Source organism: Buteo buteo, chromosome 22 (assembly GCF_964188355.1).
Source record: "Buteo buteo chromosome 22, bButBut1.hap1.1, whole genome shotgun sequence".
NCBI lineage: Eukaryota > Metazoa > Chordata > Aves > Accipitriformes > Accipitridae > Buteo > Buteo buteo.
The window spans coordinates 3,467,035-3,483,114 of NC_134192.1; the positions used below are offsets into that span (position 1 = coordinate 3,467,035).

The 16,080-nt window shown below is 43.9% G+C and overlaps 1 protein-coding gene across 1 annotated transcript; it reads left to right on the forward strand.

Annotated features, from left to right (window-relative positions):
• The first annotated feature begins 2,293 nt into the window (after nucleotides 1-2,293).
• PGK1 (phosphoglycerate kinase 1) lies at nucleotides 2,294-15,819 on the forward strand. The gene is made up of 11 exons (XM_075053991.1): nucleotides 2,294-2,457; nucleotides 4,795-4,845; nucleotides 6,000-6,155; nucleotides 6,275-6,419; nucleotides 8,491-8,594; nucleotides 9,323-9,442; nucleotides 12,036-12,150; nucleotides 12,451-12,630; nucleotides 13,069-13,246; nucleotides 13,517-13,615; nucleotides 15,341-15,819. Exons 1-11 carry the CDS (start codon nucleotides 2,393-2,395, stop codon nucleotides 15,379-15,381), a joined length of 1,254 nt encoding a protein of 417 aa, XP_074910092.1. The 5' UTR covers nucleotides 2,294-2,392; the 3' UTR covers nucleotides 15,382-15,819.
• Nucleotides 15,820-16,080: the final 261 nt, after the last annotated feature.

The following is a 16,080-nucleotide window of genomic DNA, read 5'->3' on the forward strand; positions in this document are numbered from 1 at the left end:
GTTCTTGGCCATTTTTATTTATTTATTTTTATTTATGGCTTACTTAGTCCTTTATTCCTGAATGCACTTTTCTAACTGGGGATTAGCAAATCTGTCCCCTCTCCTCAGGCAGCTGTGGTATGTAGCTGTCTTCCATTTTACATTATTGTGGGTGCTCAAGTTAATGTGTTCATGCCACCCACCGTGACATTTCTCCTCCATGCTTTTTTACCCCTAGGAGGTGGCATGCAAGCCTTTTAAAAATAAAGCCTTGTACTAATGAATGAATCTATTTACTGGGGAAAGTAATAGGTGCTGCAAGGATGCCATTGTGGACTGCAGCTGAAAGGAGCCTTCCTTTCTGAGTCAGTGTCAAGGAATTTAACCGTTGCCTTTGAAGAAAGCAGCACAGCACGAAGTAGAACAGGGAGAAGGAAATAGAGTAATTTCAGAACAGTTAAATAGTTGCAGCTCCTGTGGATCTGGAGTACCTGTTCCTTATCTTCTTACCCAGAGTCCCTTTAACCGCGCATTTGTTCACCTGCTGTCGGTTGTGCTTCAGGCTCTGCAGGTAAAAGCAGCTCTTAGCAGTCCTGCTTGTGTGTGGGCGATCCCCACGCCAGAGACGGCTCTTTTGCTGAACAAACCCTGGAAGAGGATCCAAAAATGGAGTCCTCCCAGTCACTGGGAAGGTTGGATTCAGGACCAGTTTACGATTTGACTCTTAGGCCTTGGTGAATGTTGTATTAGCATCGACACTTCCTGACGTCCCTGCCCACTGGTGATACTGCGAGTGCTGTCCAGTCCTCTGGTTTACAAGGACCCTGCTGGCTATTGCAAGTTCAGGGCTGGTTTACTAATTTGCCGGAGGGACCCTTGGATACACTCCAGATTTACTCTGCAGTCAATATTGAGACCATTACCAGACCTAATTTACTTTGAACCCTGATTGTATGATTTATAGCTACAGAGATGATAAACTACAGTGACGCACACTGATAAACTGAGGTCTGGTCTTCTCCATCCTAATAGGTGACCACCTACCAAGGGATTTCACATCACCTACTAGTTTGTTCCCACTCGTGTTATTTCAGCTTTCATTGCTGTTGGGTTTGCCATGTAACTTGGGTAAACTGATGTCTCTAACCCATCTTGGAGGCCCACCCAGGCTTGTCCAAGCCTTCTGACAAGTCTTGCAGCAGGAGGCTCCCGCTCTTCTGCCCAGAGCTCACACAGGCTGGATGTTTCCATCGATGTGTGAGCAACACATTAGTTTGATTCTCTACGTATCTTTGTATTTTGTTTCTCATCAGTGCACACTTGTTTTCTTGTTTCGTCTGCAGTTTCCTTGCCTGTTGTAGGCTGTTCCTCTGAGTTTAGCCTTTCTGTCAGCAAAGAACCAATTTGTCAGCCACTCAGCTTGCCATCACAATTCTCTCAGCAGTGCCTGTGTATTTAGCGAGTGTGGCAAAAAAATCAACCTGCCGGCAGACAGAAAGGCCTAGATGTCCTATGGGTGAAAGTCAAAAGACCACGAGCTCCTTTCTCATACATCCCATTACATTACAGGCTGCACACATATGCGTCCATACGTTGAGCTAGGCAATTTTCTGACAGCCCACGCAAACCGTACACCTCTGGAAAGTGTCTCCCTTTAAACGGCTGTTTTTTCCCAGTTGTCTTGAAAAGTATTCACCTATCTAGGTCATTTAAAAATATCCTGGGTTTTGTCTTGTTCTCTCAGTTGGGCGGCCAGGCCCACAGCAGACCCACGCACCGGCCGTGCCCGCGTCCGTCCTTCACTCGAAGGATTCCCACTGACCGACGCGTGCTCGGCTCACCCCCAGATAAGAGCCAGAACTCCTAATTAATTTGGGTGTGTCGAGGTTGGAAACGCACGAGGATTCACTTCAGCGACATCCGATCGAGCGCTTGAGGAAACGGAACGGCCGGTTGTTTCCAGAAGCCGGGAGAAGTAACGCCGCTGTGCGAGCCAGGTAGGTTTGTTACCCGCCACGAACTTTTTTTCCTGAAAAAAAGGCAGGTCTATTTTTAATTCTCCGGCCCAACACGTTTTTAAATTCGCGGCTGGACCTCCGGCCGCCGGAGGAAGGCGGTGTGGCGACAGACCCGTCCCCGCCCAAACGCCACAGAGCCGCGGCCGGCTGCGTGCGGGACGTGACCGGGCCTCCCGCCGCAGCCCCGCCTCCCGCGGGGGCGGGCAGTCTCCGGACGGGCAGGCGGCTCGACCAGTAGCGACGCGCGGCGGGTAGCGCGGTCCAATGGTGGACGGGCGGGGGCGGGGCGGGTTGGGTGCCGGCGGCTCTTGGCGAGCGCTGCGGCAGAAGGCGGGCGGCGGCGGAGCGGAGCGGTTGGGAGCCGGGTTGCAGGTGGGATCGGGCCGGGAGCGAACATGTCTCTCTCCAACAAGCTCACCCTCGACAAGGTGGACGTGAAGGGCAAGAGGGTCGTCATGAGGTGAGGCAGCTGGGGCTCTGCCGCACGCCTTCCCGCCGTGCGGTGAGGGGAGGAAAGGCCCGGCCCGGCCCGGCCTTGTCCCGGGGGCGGCCCTCGGCGCCGGCCGGGCCCCGCGGGGAGGGTGGTGGGTGTGTGCGCGCTGCAACCGCGGGAGCTCTGCCTCGGTGGAATCATCCGCAGGCTGTTTGAGGGGAGAACTAGCCAGTCTACCGTGGTTTTATTCGGGAGCGCTACAAAAAAAAATAAAAAAATTCCCCGGTTCCCTTTTTCCATCCTGCAAATCCAAAAAGCGTGGCAATAAAAAAGTGAAAACGTGGTTCTGGCCAGCTACCCAATTAAAATAACAATTCTGCTTTTTTGCAACGAGAGTTGAGTCGCAGTTATTCAGTGCGCTCTGGTGTAAAACCCTAAAATAGAAATTCATAGCTTATTTATAAAACATCAAGGCCTGCTGAAAGCCTAATGTAGGAATTGCTGCCAAATAGTGGGAGATAAGGGCACTGAGGTATATTGTAATATGTCCTGCTCAAAATACTCTTATTGTGGGATTCTTTGTCCAAGGTCACCATAATGTGACTACTATGTGTCTCTTGCCTTGCTCTGTGAGTAGGCAGGTATCACAAAATTGTAACTTCTCCCTGTAGTCTGTGTCAGACAACTTACTCTTTTTATCTTGTCTCTGTGTCATCTCATTTTGAAGTAGTTCCCTAGAAATTTGATTACCAGAAGCTAGCTCAGAATTTGCATACACTTCCTAAATCTGATACAACAAAAGATCTTTTTATCTCTGCAACAACTGGGTTTTTTTGTGGGTTTTTTTGCTATCTGACTGTTTTTTCCTTTTCTGAGTTGTGTTACAGAGAACAGTTGCATCGGCAGAGGATGGGTTAGCCAGCTCTTAGTCTGATAGTTAATGCACATACCTATCTTTGCAATTCTGAGAGCGCTACTAAAACTGAGTGAAACAGCAGATGACGTGCCAATCTCTGTGTTTCCTGCCTGCACCTCATTTCTCTGAAGAGAGTCACCACGTGCTCTCAGTACTACTAAAATGGATACCTCTTTTTTTTCTTCTTATATTCATTATAATTTTGGCATACTCATAACCTGCTTATCTTCTAGTCCTAACGCCGAAGCTTCAAAAGAAGTTGGGAATGGGGAGGAGAAGGGGTTCAAGGGGAGCTCAGATTTCAGTTATCTGCAGTGGGGAAGAACCGGTGAGCTAGGTCTTTCTTTTGTAGCTCTGATGGCTCTGTAAAGCAAACTATTCTTTTATTCTCTCATTTTAGAACAATAGCACGGTAATGGTGCTTTTCTTTCCCCTTTTTAGAATTAGTCCGCTGTACTGTGGGGCTGCCAGTTCAATTTCTTTCTGCTCAGCTACTCCTGTTTTGCTGGCAGCTTTTGTTGTTCTTTCCATCTGTTTCTCGTGCTGAGCAGGCTGCAAGAGAATTCAAGCAACTTCCTGAATTTTGTTGCTCTTCAATATAGATACAGAATGATGAAAGGTAAACTGTTAACACCGTATTTCACTTTCCTCATTCTGATACGCTGTTACAGCCAGTTAGATGTTCCCTTCCCTTCCATAGCTCTGTGAGTAATTTCTGCCTTCGCTGTTATGCAACACAGCTTCCTGCTGCTGCTAGTCAGCACATGGGCACAAGGTATGCTGGTGAGAAATGGCTGATGAAACTCCTCCCTTCCATCCTTTCATCTGGTACAGTAGGGAAGTTACCTCTAGATCCACATCAGGTCTTCCAGGGGGAATGTGATAAGCCACAGCACTCAGCTGCAGAGAGACTCGAGCTTCAGAGAACAAAAATTCGAATTTGTAGGCGATAACTGGACAGCTTCCTTGAGCCTGCCTGCTTGCCACAGTAGTCCAACCAAGTATTTTAAAGGCCTCATTAGAGAACATAATGTCACTTCTCATTATTTATTTCATTTCCCTTGGAAGCTCCTAGTCGGTGATCTGAGAGCATGTTGTTTAAAATGAGAAGGTTGTGGGCAGCTTGTTCAATCTCTGTTTTATTTCCTGCTTCAGCATCATTGCTACTGCGGTCATGAGCATTAGGATATAGTGGTGGTGTAGCTTTACTAAGTCATTCTAGCAGATGTTTGTTCTCCATTTGTGTTCTGTTATTACAAGCAGAAATGGCTAATAATATACTGACTTCAGAATGGAACTTGTGTACAAGGCAGAGCTAAAAATCTTACTCTAATTGTAACGTTGCTTTTCTAGCCAGCACCTTTACTGGCAGGTTCCCTCACTCTTTGTAAAGGAAATTTGTTGAGTATTTAATTTCATTTCTGTTGTGGTTTTTTTTTTTTTTTTAGGGTTGACTTCAATGTTCCAATGAAGGATCACAAAATAACCAACAACCAAAGGTGAGCCGTAATTTCCATTCCAGATGGAAGGCCCAAAGTCTGTTTTCGCTCTGATTTTAGCCCAGTTTTGTTAGCAGTACCTGGAACACTACCATGATTAAGCTGTCATTGCTTGTACCAGAATATTAAAGGTGTCTCAGAGAAGGTCCAACAGTTGTTAATTAAAACCCCTGTAGCTATTAGCAAGCTACACTAGCTACAAGGCTTCTTCTCACAGTAGCTGCTGTGAAAAGCATGTAGAAAAAGCCTGTTAGTTATACAGATCCTAAACTTCATTCTTTAAATACAGTTGAAGTGTCATGACCATTTCACAACCACATCCCTTTGGCCGTGTGTGAAAATTTGCTATATTTGTTGGTAGTGTCCAGGAGACATTCTGCCTCCTGGTTACCCTGCCGTTGTGTTAACTTGTTGGCTTATGTTAGAATGATTGTTCTAGTGCAGCATACAAAGACACAGGGTTTAGAAACAGTGATATCATATGTCTTGTCTTGCTTGCCTGTCACTTGCAGGCAGATGCCGGTTTTGTTCACCACCATACGCTCACTGCTCAACGTTCCCATTATTTCTTTATTGGTTCAGGATCACAGACTAAACCAGGAAGCCCGGCAATGTTCAAGTGTGTCCTGGCATTTCTTAGCTACAAACAATCAGCAGAATTTAGATTACGTAATGCATTTTACTCCTGTGTCCTACATGGCATGGAAGATAACAGTAAAACATATGAAAACATGCTGGGACAGCGAATTTTGTTGATGCTTTCTGGACTGTGCTTCAAGATTGTCACAGTCCCTAGGAGAGGAGTAGGCTGTGTTAGCTCCGCAGGGAAAGCTGTGCTCTGTGGGATGTGGTTAGTCTCTTAGACATTTGTTCTAGCAAGGATAGGTTGCTAAGAAGCCCAATGTCCCTTTTGGAGACTTACTGGTGGTGATGCCCTGCTATCTTTTGATGAGAGGTAGGCTGAACTCTGTGAACACCAGAGGTAGGGTGGACTTCTTAAGTAATTGTTCTGCCCAGCTCTTGTGCTCCATTTCTTTTGTAATTTCTGAGGGACAGCTCTGAGGGCTCTTGTGTAAGTGATCACTAAGTCTGCTTGCCTCTTTAAGTAAACTCTACTTGAATCCTTTTTAATTTCTTCTTCTCTGCCATTACAGAATCAAGGCAGCTGTTCCTACCATCAAGCACTGCTTGGATCATGGAGCCAAGTCAGTGGTTTTGATGAGTCACCTGGGTCGCCCGGATGGTGTTCCCATGCCTGAAAAGTTCTCCTTGGCCCCAGTAGCTGTGGAGCTTAAAGCACTCATGGGCAGGTGAAGTACAAAAGCAGCCCAGCATGCATCAGGCCCTCTCTGTCAGTGGACCTGGATGCTTTCCTTTCTGAAAGGAAGAGTCACTGGTGGGATGACAAGTGTATATCTTGTGTTTGCAGGGAGGTCTTGTTCCTGAAGGATTGTGTTGGTCCTGAGGTGGAGAAGGCCTGTGCTAATCCTGCAGCTGGCTCCATCATCCTGTTGGAGAACCTCCGATTCCATGTAGAAGAAGAGGGGAAAGGGAAGGATGCTTCAGGGAACAAGGTGAAACTTCAAGTCTGGCTTTTGTTCATGCCTGCTCTGGTCTTACTACCTTGTTTGCTGCAGATTGACAAGGAGCCAGCGGCCTGTCTAAAATGCTGTTTATGAATTTGCTTTCAGAAGGATGTCATAGATAGATGGCTGCCAAAGGTGGTGTAGTCTGTAAAAGGAGGAAAAAGGAGCAAAATAGGGCTGTGCAGGAAATTGGTTGCTGCTTATTAGACTTTATTTGGGGATGTCTAAAACAAAAAACAAGGTCTGTTGAAGATAGTTTGTTGGGGCCATAAGAATGATCCTTCTTTTTTGGTCATCTGGGTAATGTTTTAATATAATGGTTAAACATTCTGCAGCATAGGGGTTATCAAACCCTTTTATAAGCCTGTCTGCTCGTAAGAGTAGTGATCTAGAACCAGGCTGCCTTGCACCTCTGACATTTTCTTGAAGGTCAGGAAGAATGCTTGCTCCAGACAGCTGCTTTTCTTAGCGATGGTGACCCCGTTGACTTTAGGCAGGCCTTGGCTCCTTTCAGATTCAGTGTGTGGAGTGGAATGCTGACATCATGTGGTGCCCTTTATGGGCTGACACAGTACTCCTGTAGCTTAGAAAAATAGCTTAGAGAACTAGTAAGCCTTTACAGATGGCAATGAGAAATCAAGCAAGTCTGGAATCATTCACTACTAGAACTGTGTGCCACTGAAAGCCAATATGGTGGCAGGGAGAAGAGTGGGACAAGAATTTAACTGGCTTTAGGAAACAATCCCTTGGTTTTGTGCATTTCTGTAATTCTCAGATTATTTAGCTGGGCATATGCATACAGAAGCATGCACTGCAGTTGAGCACAACAGGAGAGGTGCTGTTGACAGACCTGCTTCTTGTCCTAACGGAGGTGAAAGTCAGTGCTATGGAAATAGTGATGCAATACAAGACTGCATATTACTAACTGGTGCTTAGAAATTGTGGCTTTCCAAAGCAGATCAGGTGGTAGTGGTTCCTTCATTCAGAGCCTCTTGCGTTCTCCTTACAGATGTTACTGTGTAAAGCCAGGCAATTTACCAAGTGAAAGAGCAGTTGACAGCATTGTTCTATAATCTGTATAGTCCCTTTGGCTTGTCTTCCGCTCAGGCTGTGCGAATAAAAGGGCACCCAAAGCTGTGCTGAACCCTTCTGCCATATATTAGAGTACCTTCCTACCATCATCTCCATGGTGTTACATCTGGGTGCTAGCAGAGGCCTCACTTGGGATGGTGAGCTGGTAAAGCAGAAAGGCACTTGGAGAGGTGATCGCTTGACTGCCAGTCTGGGCTGTTCTTCAAGAGCAAGTGGCTGTAAACTAGGCCCGAGCAGTCAGTTGCTGTCAAAGTGAGCTCTGCTGTCTTTTCATGGTGGGAAGGAAAACTGAACTACATGAGTCATCCCATCAAGATTTGGTAGGATGCTTAGAGGATGGAGGAAAATTCTTTTAACAGAAATGCATCTGTTCTTGCCCACTACATGCTAAGCCTATCTCTAGCTTTCTGATGTTGGCTGCTTTCACTGTGGCTTGCTGTAGCGTGCAGGCTATTTCTAAGTTAATCCTCGATGTAGTCACTAAACAATCCTTCAGGAGCTCATCCTTTTACCTGTGGCACTTGGAGACCACGCTTTCTTTGTTCAGGAAGCAAGCATGAGTCTCATCTCAGCATTGCCTTGTCTCTACACACCTTTTCTGTGTTACCTATGTTCACTGCACAAAACTGGAAATCTGTTGGGAAGAGAAACTGAAAGGTTGGTAGTGCTGCAGTTCATTCCTGCTGCTGATGGACTAGAAACTTGAAGTAGGAACAGTCCTCAGGCCCGTAATAGCAGTCCTGGGGAGTTTCATGTGGAGTTTAAACCATTTAAACCTTCTTGTTGCTCCTACTGGTCTGGGAAAGAGCATATGAAATACAGTGAACCACAGAACGGACTGATGAGTTTCTCCAGCTGACCTTTCTTTGCTTTGGGTTTACAAGTCAAATTGCTGATTTTGACTTTAATTTCAGAATCAACTCTGTGTACCTCAATAGCACAAACTTGTCATTCTTTCTCTTTTTAGATCAAGGCTGATTCTGCAAAAGTGGAGGCTTTCAGAGCCTCCCTTTCTAAACTGGGAGATGTCTATGTCAATGATGCTTTTGGAACTGCCCACCGAGCTCACAGGTGTGTATCCATTTTCCTTCCACAGGCAGAACTGCAGAATGAAGTCTGCCATGGAACTATGTACAGCTTTGCCCCCAAAGAGTTTTAACTTCCTTTTGGGTTTATCCCATTATCATTCTGCTGTGTTTGTTTGTAAGTAATGGGTTTAGTGGAGGTAGTTATCAATAGTGTATGCTCTTTCAAGCTTGCTGCTGGGAACAGGAGACAGCTGAGACTCTTAAGACTTGAATTGACTTTATAGGCTTTGAAGATATAAAAAACACTTGCTTAGGACATGTATCAATTGTCCTGCAATTACAGCAGACCTCTTTTCCAAAAGATTAATAGCTCCAAATTGATTATTCTCATGGAGTGTGTTTAGATATATGTACTTGCAAACTCTGGTGGTCCTCTTTGAGCTTGATTTCATAATCTGGTGCTACTGGAGGAAGACATCTCTGCTCTTGCTATGTTTATTTGTCCCTTAGTGATTTGGATCACTAGTTAACGCTATAAATCTCTTGCATATCAATATGTCTGTGCAAAACCAATCTCAGAAAGTAAGTGTGTACAGCCATCTTAACAAACCAGGAAAACAAAAACCTTGTGGGTTTTTTCATGCAGGTAGTAGCTATTCTCATGGCTGCAGCTGACTAAAGGATTGGCTTTATAATGCTGTGAGACAGGGGTGCTTGGAACTGTACTGATACAAAATTTTTTCTTTCCTCACTCTTACTTTTATTCTGCAGCTCCATGGTAGGCGTCAATCTGCCTCAGAAGGCTGCTGGCTTCCTGATGAAGAAAGAACTGGATTATTTTGCTAAGGCCCTGGAGAGTCCGGAGAGACCCTTCTTAGCAATTCTTGGAGGGTAAGACTCAAGAACATACTGACTCCATGTTTCCCTTTAGCTCCTCTGTAAGAAATGAAAAGTTATTTTGGCTTGGCTCAAAGAAGTGCTTTCCTTTTAACTGTACCTACAGTTCACATTTGTAGCTAAGTCCCAAGATCTCTGTAAGATGTGGGTTAGAGAGGAGCTAACTGACCTTGTCTGTTCCTGTGATGATACTGTTAGGGTCTGCTCGTCATTATCTCCAGACCTCTTACATTCTCCAAATCAAGATAGTCCGCAGAAGTTTGTTGTACAGATGAACCAAAAGAGCTGTTAGATACACACGATGGCCCTGAAATATTGTCAGTGACCTTTCCTGCACGGTTCAGAGTACAAGCATCCTGCAGGCTCAGCACTATGTAAATTGACACGATCTGTCATTATGCAATGGTGACCTACTGTAGCTGGATGGGCCTCCGCTCTTCCACAGCAGCTAGTGTGCAAAGCAACTTGAAGGTGCAAAACCAAGGGACTGCTTGTGTGTATAAATAATTTCCCATTGCTGTTTTTTGTCACGTGTGTACCCAGTTTAGCACTGTAGTTCTATGATGGTGTATTTCAGTTCATCATGTGTATTAAAATACTTTGCTAAGTAACACAAAGCTGGGACACTGTAACGTTCCTGTGTCCTTGATAAAGTATGTGGCTTACTCCTGCTCTTCGTACCCATAAATGTGTCTTTTAAGAAGTAGTATTCAGTCCTCACATAAAGTTTTAAACTTCTTTTATGACCTTGGTTATGCTGAACAATGCTTTTTTTTCTTTTTATTACTACCCTTCCAAGGTTTACAGCTGCAGGTGACCCATCAATAAGTTCTATGCACTCCTTATTGCCTTTGATGGAAGTTGCAGGTATATCACCAAGGGAAAGCTTGTTAACTTATTAGATGTTCAAGTTAGAGCAGCAGCTAGGATGGCCAAAATGTTAAAATACCAGGCCTGTTAGTAAAGTCTGGAAGTGTTGTAAATCCAGTGGGAACAAAATAACCTTTTTTTTGGGAGGTGCATAACAAGGGGGACCAGCATGTCCCAGTCTAGGAGCTTGATACTGAAGTCATTTTGTGGCCAAGGACTGATGAATGCTGACTGCATTTTAGTGAGTCACAGGAGGAGCTCTGAGAGCAGTTCAGAGCCAGAAAATACTTTTATCTGTTTGAAAGCACCACTGTTCTGCTGGCGGTGCAGCTGGTTCCTAGGTGGGACGGCAGACTGAGCAGCTCTTGCTCAATTGTACCAGAGGGAAGTCACACTTGAAAGCCACGTGTGGTTCAGCTGCAGGTTTGCTACTGCTTATATATAACAAAATTGGGCCTAGAAGATGAACTGAGAACAACTGTGCTACCAAGTAAAGTGGAAATGAAGTGTGTTGGCAAAGAAAGACCATGTGCCAGAAAGTAATTCAGTGCCACGAGCAGGGTATGAGCAAGGGAAAGAAACAAAAATCTAATTCACCTTCACATCTTTTTTTGCCTGACACCTCACATGGCAAGATGAGCCCCACAGGGTTTTGCTGTGGCTCTGTCCCATCCTATCAATGTTTCTTTACCAGTTCAGTTCCCACAGTGTAGCAGCATTAGTAACTTCACAGCTTAAACTGGGATTGGTGGCTGGTTCACACCAGAGCTCTCCGTGGTCACTAAGGTTGGATTTGTAGAGGCAATACCTATTTCTTATGGTTAGGTCTGAAAGCGTTTTATTAATGAAATTTGTATCATTATCCCTGTTTTAGAGATGGGGAAACTAAAGCAAGAACAGGAAATGGTCTTGTCTAATGTCACCAAGTAGGGCATGGTCAAACTAAGACTATAATGCAAGTCTCCTGACTACCAGCCTAGGTTTAGCTGAGGGTTGTTTCCTAAGCTTTCTTTTTAGATAACAGGAAAAATTCCATACACGGCATTGAAGAGGGAAGACAAGAGACTTGTGTCTCTTTGCTGCCTCCTCTGCCATTCCTATATACTTCTGGTATTGTTGTTCCATTATCGTTTGTATCTTGTACCAAAAGCAGTCATCTGCTTTTGGGCAGGGGAGTTCTGTATCACAGGTCACCCTAGTAGTTTGAAGCTGTGCTGTTAGTGTGGTGGGGTGCCAGACCTGGACGGTTTACAGGAACTGGGCCTGTGGTAGCTGGTACAGAGGATCTGGGGTTGGACAGTGGTTGTGAATGGCAGTGCTCTGATCTCTGCTCTGCCTTGCTGGACAGTCAGGGGAAATCAGGCTCTAAAGTGCCAAACGAAGTTTATATTTAAATAGGAAAAAAATGGAGGGCTGAATAATGCTCTTGTAAGTTGATGTTTAATGCTGGCCTGCTAATTTGCCAAATTTCCTTTCTGTCCACTCCCAACAACTCCTTAACAAAGGATCCAACAGGATCATTCTCTCAGAGTGGCCTTGACATGCCACAGTCATGATACTGCCATTACTGAATAGCAGTTAATTAATTCTGCTTTGATCCAAGAAGTCCTTGTGAGGCTCCATGCTGTCTTAACTAAAGATTACTACAGAGTAAGTTCTGACTGAGGAGTTTGGGCAGTGGTTACATTATTCATTCTTTTTCCTTCTTTCTCTCCAGAGCCAAAGTTCAGGATAAGATCCAGCTGATCAATAACATGTTGGATAAGGTCAATGAGATGATCATTGGTGGTGGAATGGCATTCACCTTCCTCAAAGTGATCAACAACATGGAGGTATGAAAAGAGCAGTTCTGCGTCTGCTCCTAGTAAAGAATACGGTCAAAATATCCCTTATATATTCTGGTATTGAGAATGGCTGTCTCCACTCTCTGCAAGAGTAGGGAGCACTGAGAAGTTACTTGACAATCACTTTGCAAAAACCAGATTACTACCTATGTCTAGCTAGGTGCTTTAAGAAAACAGTCTTTCCAGAAGACTGTCTCAGCAGTTTGGTTGACTGTTGCTGTTCTCTTCTGTAATGACCAGTAGCTAAACAAATGCCTCTCTCTTTCTTTTCCCAAATAATTTCTCTAGATCGGCAACTCTCTGTTTGATGAAGAGGGATCAAAAATTGTTAAGGACCTGATGGCCAAAGCAGAGAAGAACGGTGTGAAGATTACTCTGCCTGTTGACTTCATCACTGCAGACAAATTTGATGAGCATGCACAGACTGGGGAAGCCACAGTGGCATCAGGCATTCCTGCTGGCTGGATGGTAGGTTTTAATAAGCAAGGGACTAAAAGAAACAGGCAGCAGTGGGGTGGGAAGGACACCTCTTAAAGGAATAGAAAAAGTAATTGTTAACAGCAAAATTCTTCTAAAACCTTCAGATCTGAATGCAGTAGAAATCCCTTTTATTTGACTGGAATTTAAGTAGAGTTGGCAAAAGTTTCTAACCAAGGCTTGAAGCATCTGACATTCATTTAAAAATTACTTAATTCATACTAGGAAGATAAATACCACACCAGACTCCAACCTACTGCAGCAGCTGCTGGCAAATCTCTCTGTTCCTCAGTATTCAGTGCATACAGAGAAACTCTTGCTTCATATCCGGGGGTGAGGGGGAAGCTTCTCAGTATCCCAGCTAGACATTGGTGATTTGAGATGAGGCTTGGCAGTGAGTTTATCTGTGGCTTCTCTTACTTGTCTTAGGGCTTGGACTGCGGCCCTGAAAGTGTGAAGAAGTTTGTTGAAGTTGTGGGAAGGGCCAAGCAAATTGTGTGGAATGGTCCAGTTGGTGTTTTTGAGTGGGACAAGTTTGCTAAAGGAACCAAAGCCCTGATGGACAAAGTGGTGGAAGTAACTGGAAAGGGCACCATCACCATTATTGGTAAGTAGTTGTACGTGTTTGTTCTTGTCTTTCTAAATGCAACAAAGAAGCTTCTGCTTGCCAGTACCATGTTAAAAATACTTGTCACATTGTTTTTCTTTCCTCATGGTTTCATCTGTCCTTCAGCTTGGAGATAGGGCTTTAAAAACTGCTGTTATGTACTAATGCTGAGTATTTGGGAGCAGGACCAGCCCGTAGCGAGGCTATGAACCTTAAGCTGAACAAAATCTGAATTTCTTGAGTGTCTCATTGGTTTTGTTTGTACTACAGGTGGTGGAGATACAGCCACTTGCTGTGCAAAGTGGAACACTGAGGATAAAGTTAGCCATGTCAGCACCGGAGGTGGCGCCAGCCTGGAACTGCTAGAGGGTAACCGTTCTTTTATCTTAACTTGTCTGAGCAAATCGGGTAGTTCTGGGTGCTCTACCATGTGTTGATCTTCAAGAAAGCACAACAATAGAATGAAAGTCTTTTCTGTTGCACCGTGTGGAGTTGCACGTAGCTTTTGAGCAATGAGCTGCTCATGGCTCTTTTGTAGTCCTCCTAGAGGAAGAGAGAAAAGAAAATGGAATAGTCTTGCAGACAGCACAGTCTGCCACTCCCAGAAAGCAAAAATGCTGGAATAGAAAATAAAATGGCCTTGAGAGCGGGCTGTCTTTTGTAGATGATCCCCTGAGACATGCTAATGAGACTGTTTAAAGTGCCCAGTTTCTGTTAGGGAAATCTCATCAGAATAGTCTCGAATTTTTGCCAGAAGTCTCCTTTTTCAGCGCATTGTTTGAAATTCCCTGGTTTTGGGGAGCCCTCTAGTGAGCACTTATGAACTTGTACGAGGGTACTTGGAATTCAAAATGGTGAGAATTTGCAGGATTCTTCTAATGAGTTACATTGTACTCTAAATGAGTTTTCATTTCCTCTGGTAATTAGCTGTTTCCCAATATGTGTAAATTATCTAATGCTGTCAACTTCTCTGTAGAAGAGAAACTGCAGTAAACTGCATTGCAGCTGTTAGTTTCCAGCAGTTATATGCGAGACAGAGCTTTTGTTTCTGTTGCCTAGGGAGTGATGGTAAAGGGAAAGAATGCAGATGGCTAGAAGGAAACACTGTGCAACCGATTTATTCAAAAGGACAAACTTGTCTAAGTTTTGGCCCAAAATGTGGGTTTGTGTGTGTGATCTTTTAAATGTAACGGAAGTCTAGCTAATTAGAAAAGCTTCTGAAGATTTAAAAAAAAAAAAAGGGCAAAAAAACCCAACCCCAAAACCCAGCAAACTATTGAGTTGTGAACAGTGTTAAAATTCAGTACTGCCACACAGCTTGAGCATTAGAAGGTAGGTTTTTGGAAAAAAAAAAAAAAAAAAAAGCAAAACCAGAATGGTCTCTCTTCATTATTAAAGTAGGAGAAAAAGCTAAAAATGCTTTAAAAAACATTGCACTTTAATAATCTGGGCCCTCATACTCAAAAGATGAGCATATTCCTTGCTTCCATCAGTTGGAATGAGGCATGTAACTATCTAGACCTGGGTGTTTTAGTACCAGTAAAAGACTTGAGGCTTGTAGGAGGCTTTGTTTCTTTTTCTTAATTCGTTCTTAAAATTTCCACCACACACTCCAAAATTCTATTTACGTGCCACAAGGGATTGAAGAAAGTATGCTGTAACTCCCTAGATCAAATCAAAAATCTGTTTGCCATCAAACTTAATGGAAAAAGATCTTGGGTGTTTGGATCTGACCCTAGCAGAGACTTGGATAGAAATTTAACATTATTGTTAATTGAGAATTGATGACTGCGGTACGTTAAGAATCTGTCTGCTGACATACGAGTGCAGCTGCGCTCTGGATATTCACTACAGCCCTAAAAGGTATTTACTGTGTGGAACAGTTTAAATGTAACCCATATGCCTTAAGAGCCACAGTTGTGAACAGGGGTGTATGTAGACCCAAGGTCTTCCATTTTTAACCTATAATTTCTGATTTTTTGGGGGGGGGGGGGGGTGTTGGTATGTTTAAATGTTGCAGTTGCAAGTGTAAAGCTTAGTTGTTTGAGGGCAGAGGCGTTCTTAACTTTATTGGTATTTTTTAACTGCTAACAGGTAAGGTTCTTCCTGGTGTGGATGCCTTGAGCAACGTGTAGAGAACAGAGTATTGCCCTACTTCCTGGTCCTGTGCACAGCCCCTGAGATTCAACACTTCAGCGCTTCTGTATTTCAACTCTGCAATAGGCAGATCACAGAATGTAAACCGAAACTGGACAGGGTTTGAGGAGAAGACAGCAGAGATATTTTACGACTGCAGTTTACATGATGTGGATTTGTCCACTGTTATCCCACCTGAATTAACGTAGTGAGTTTAAACTGTTGTTGTGAATTTAGAGTGTATATATTTATATTTTGCCTTTTCAAAGAGATTAATCCCTGTTAGACATGTCTGTTTCTCAGAAAGGAGTGCACTGTTTAGCTTCAATGTTCTTAGCAGGCATTTTCATCACTTGACACGGTTCAGAAACAAGAGGGGACTCCAGTTTTTTGGAGGCAGATTGTAATAGCTGCTCAATAAACATATTTAAAGTGCTCCCAGTTTGTTGTATGGTCCTTCTTTCAGTATATCTTCTTCCTAGCACAAGGAGCCAGAGATATTTTTCCTTTTTGCACTAATTATAGTATTCATAAATATCCTTTTATTTTTGTTCAGTGGATCTATAGGCACCCAGTCATCATCAAAGTGAACTTTGTTGGTAAGGAAGTAAATTGCTACAGATGTGCTGTTAAGTTAAAACTTCCATGCTATCAAGTAATAAAGTAAGATGAAATTATGAATGTGCAAGTCTAGTAGA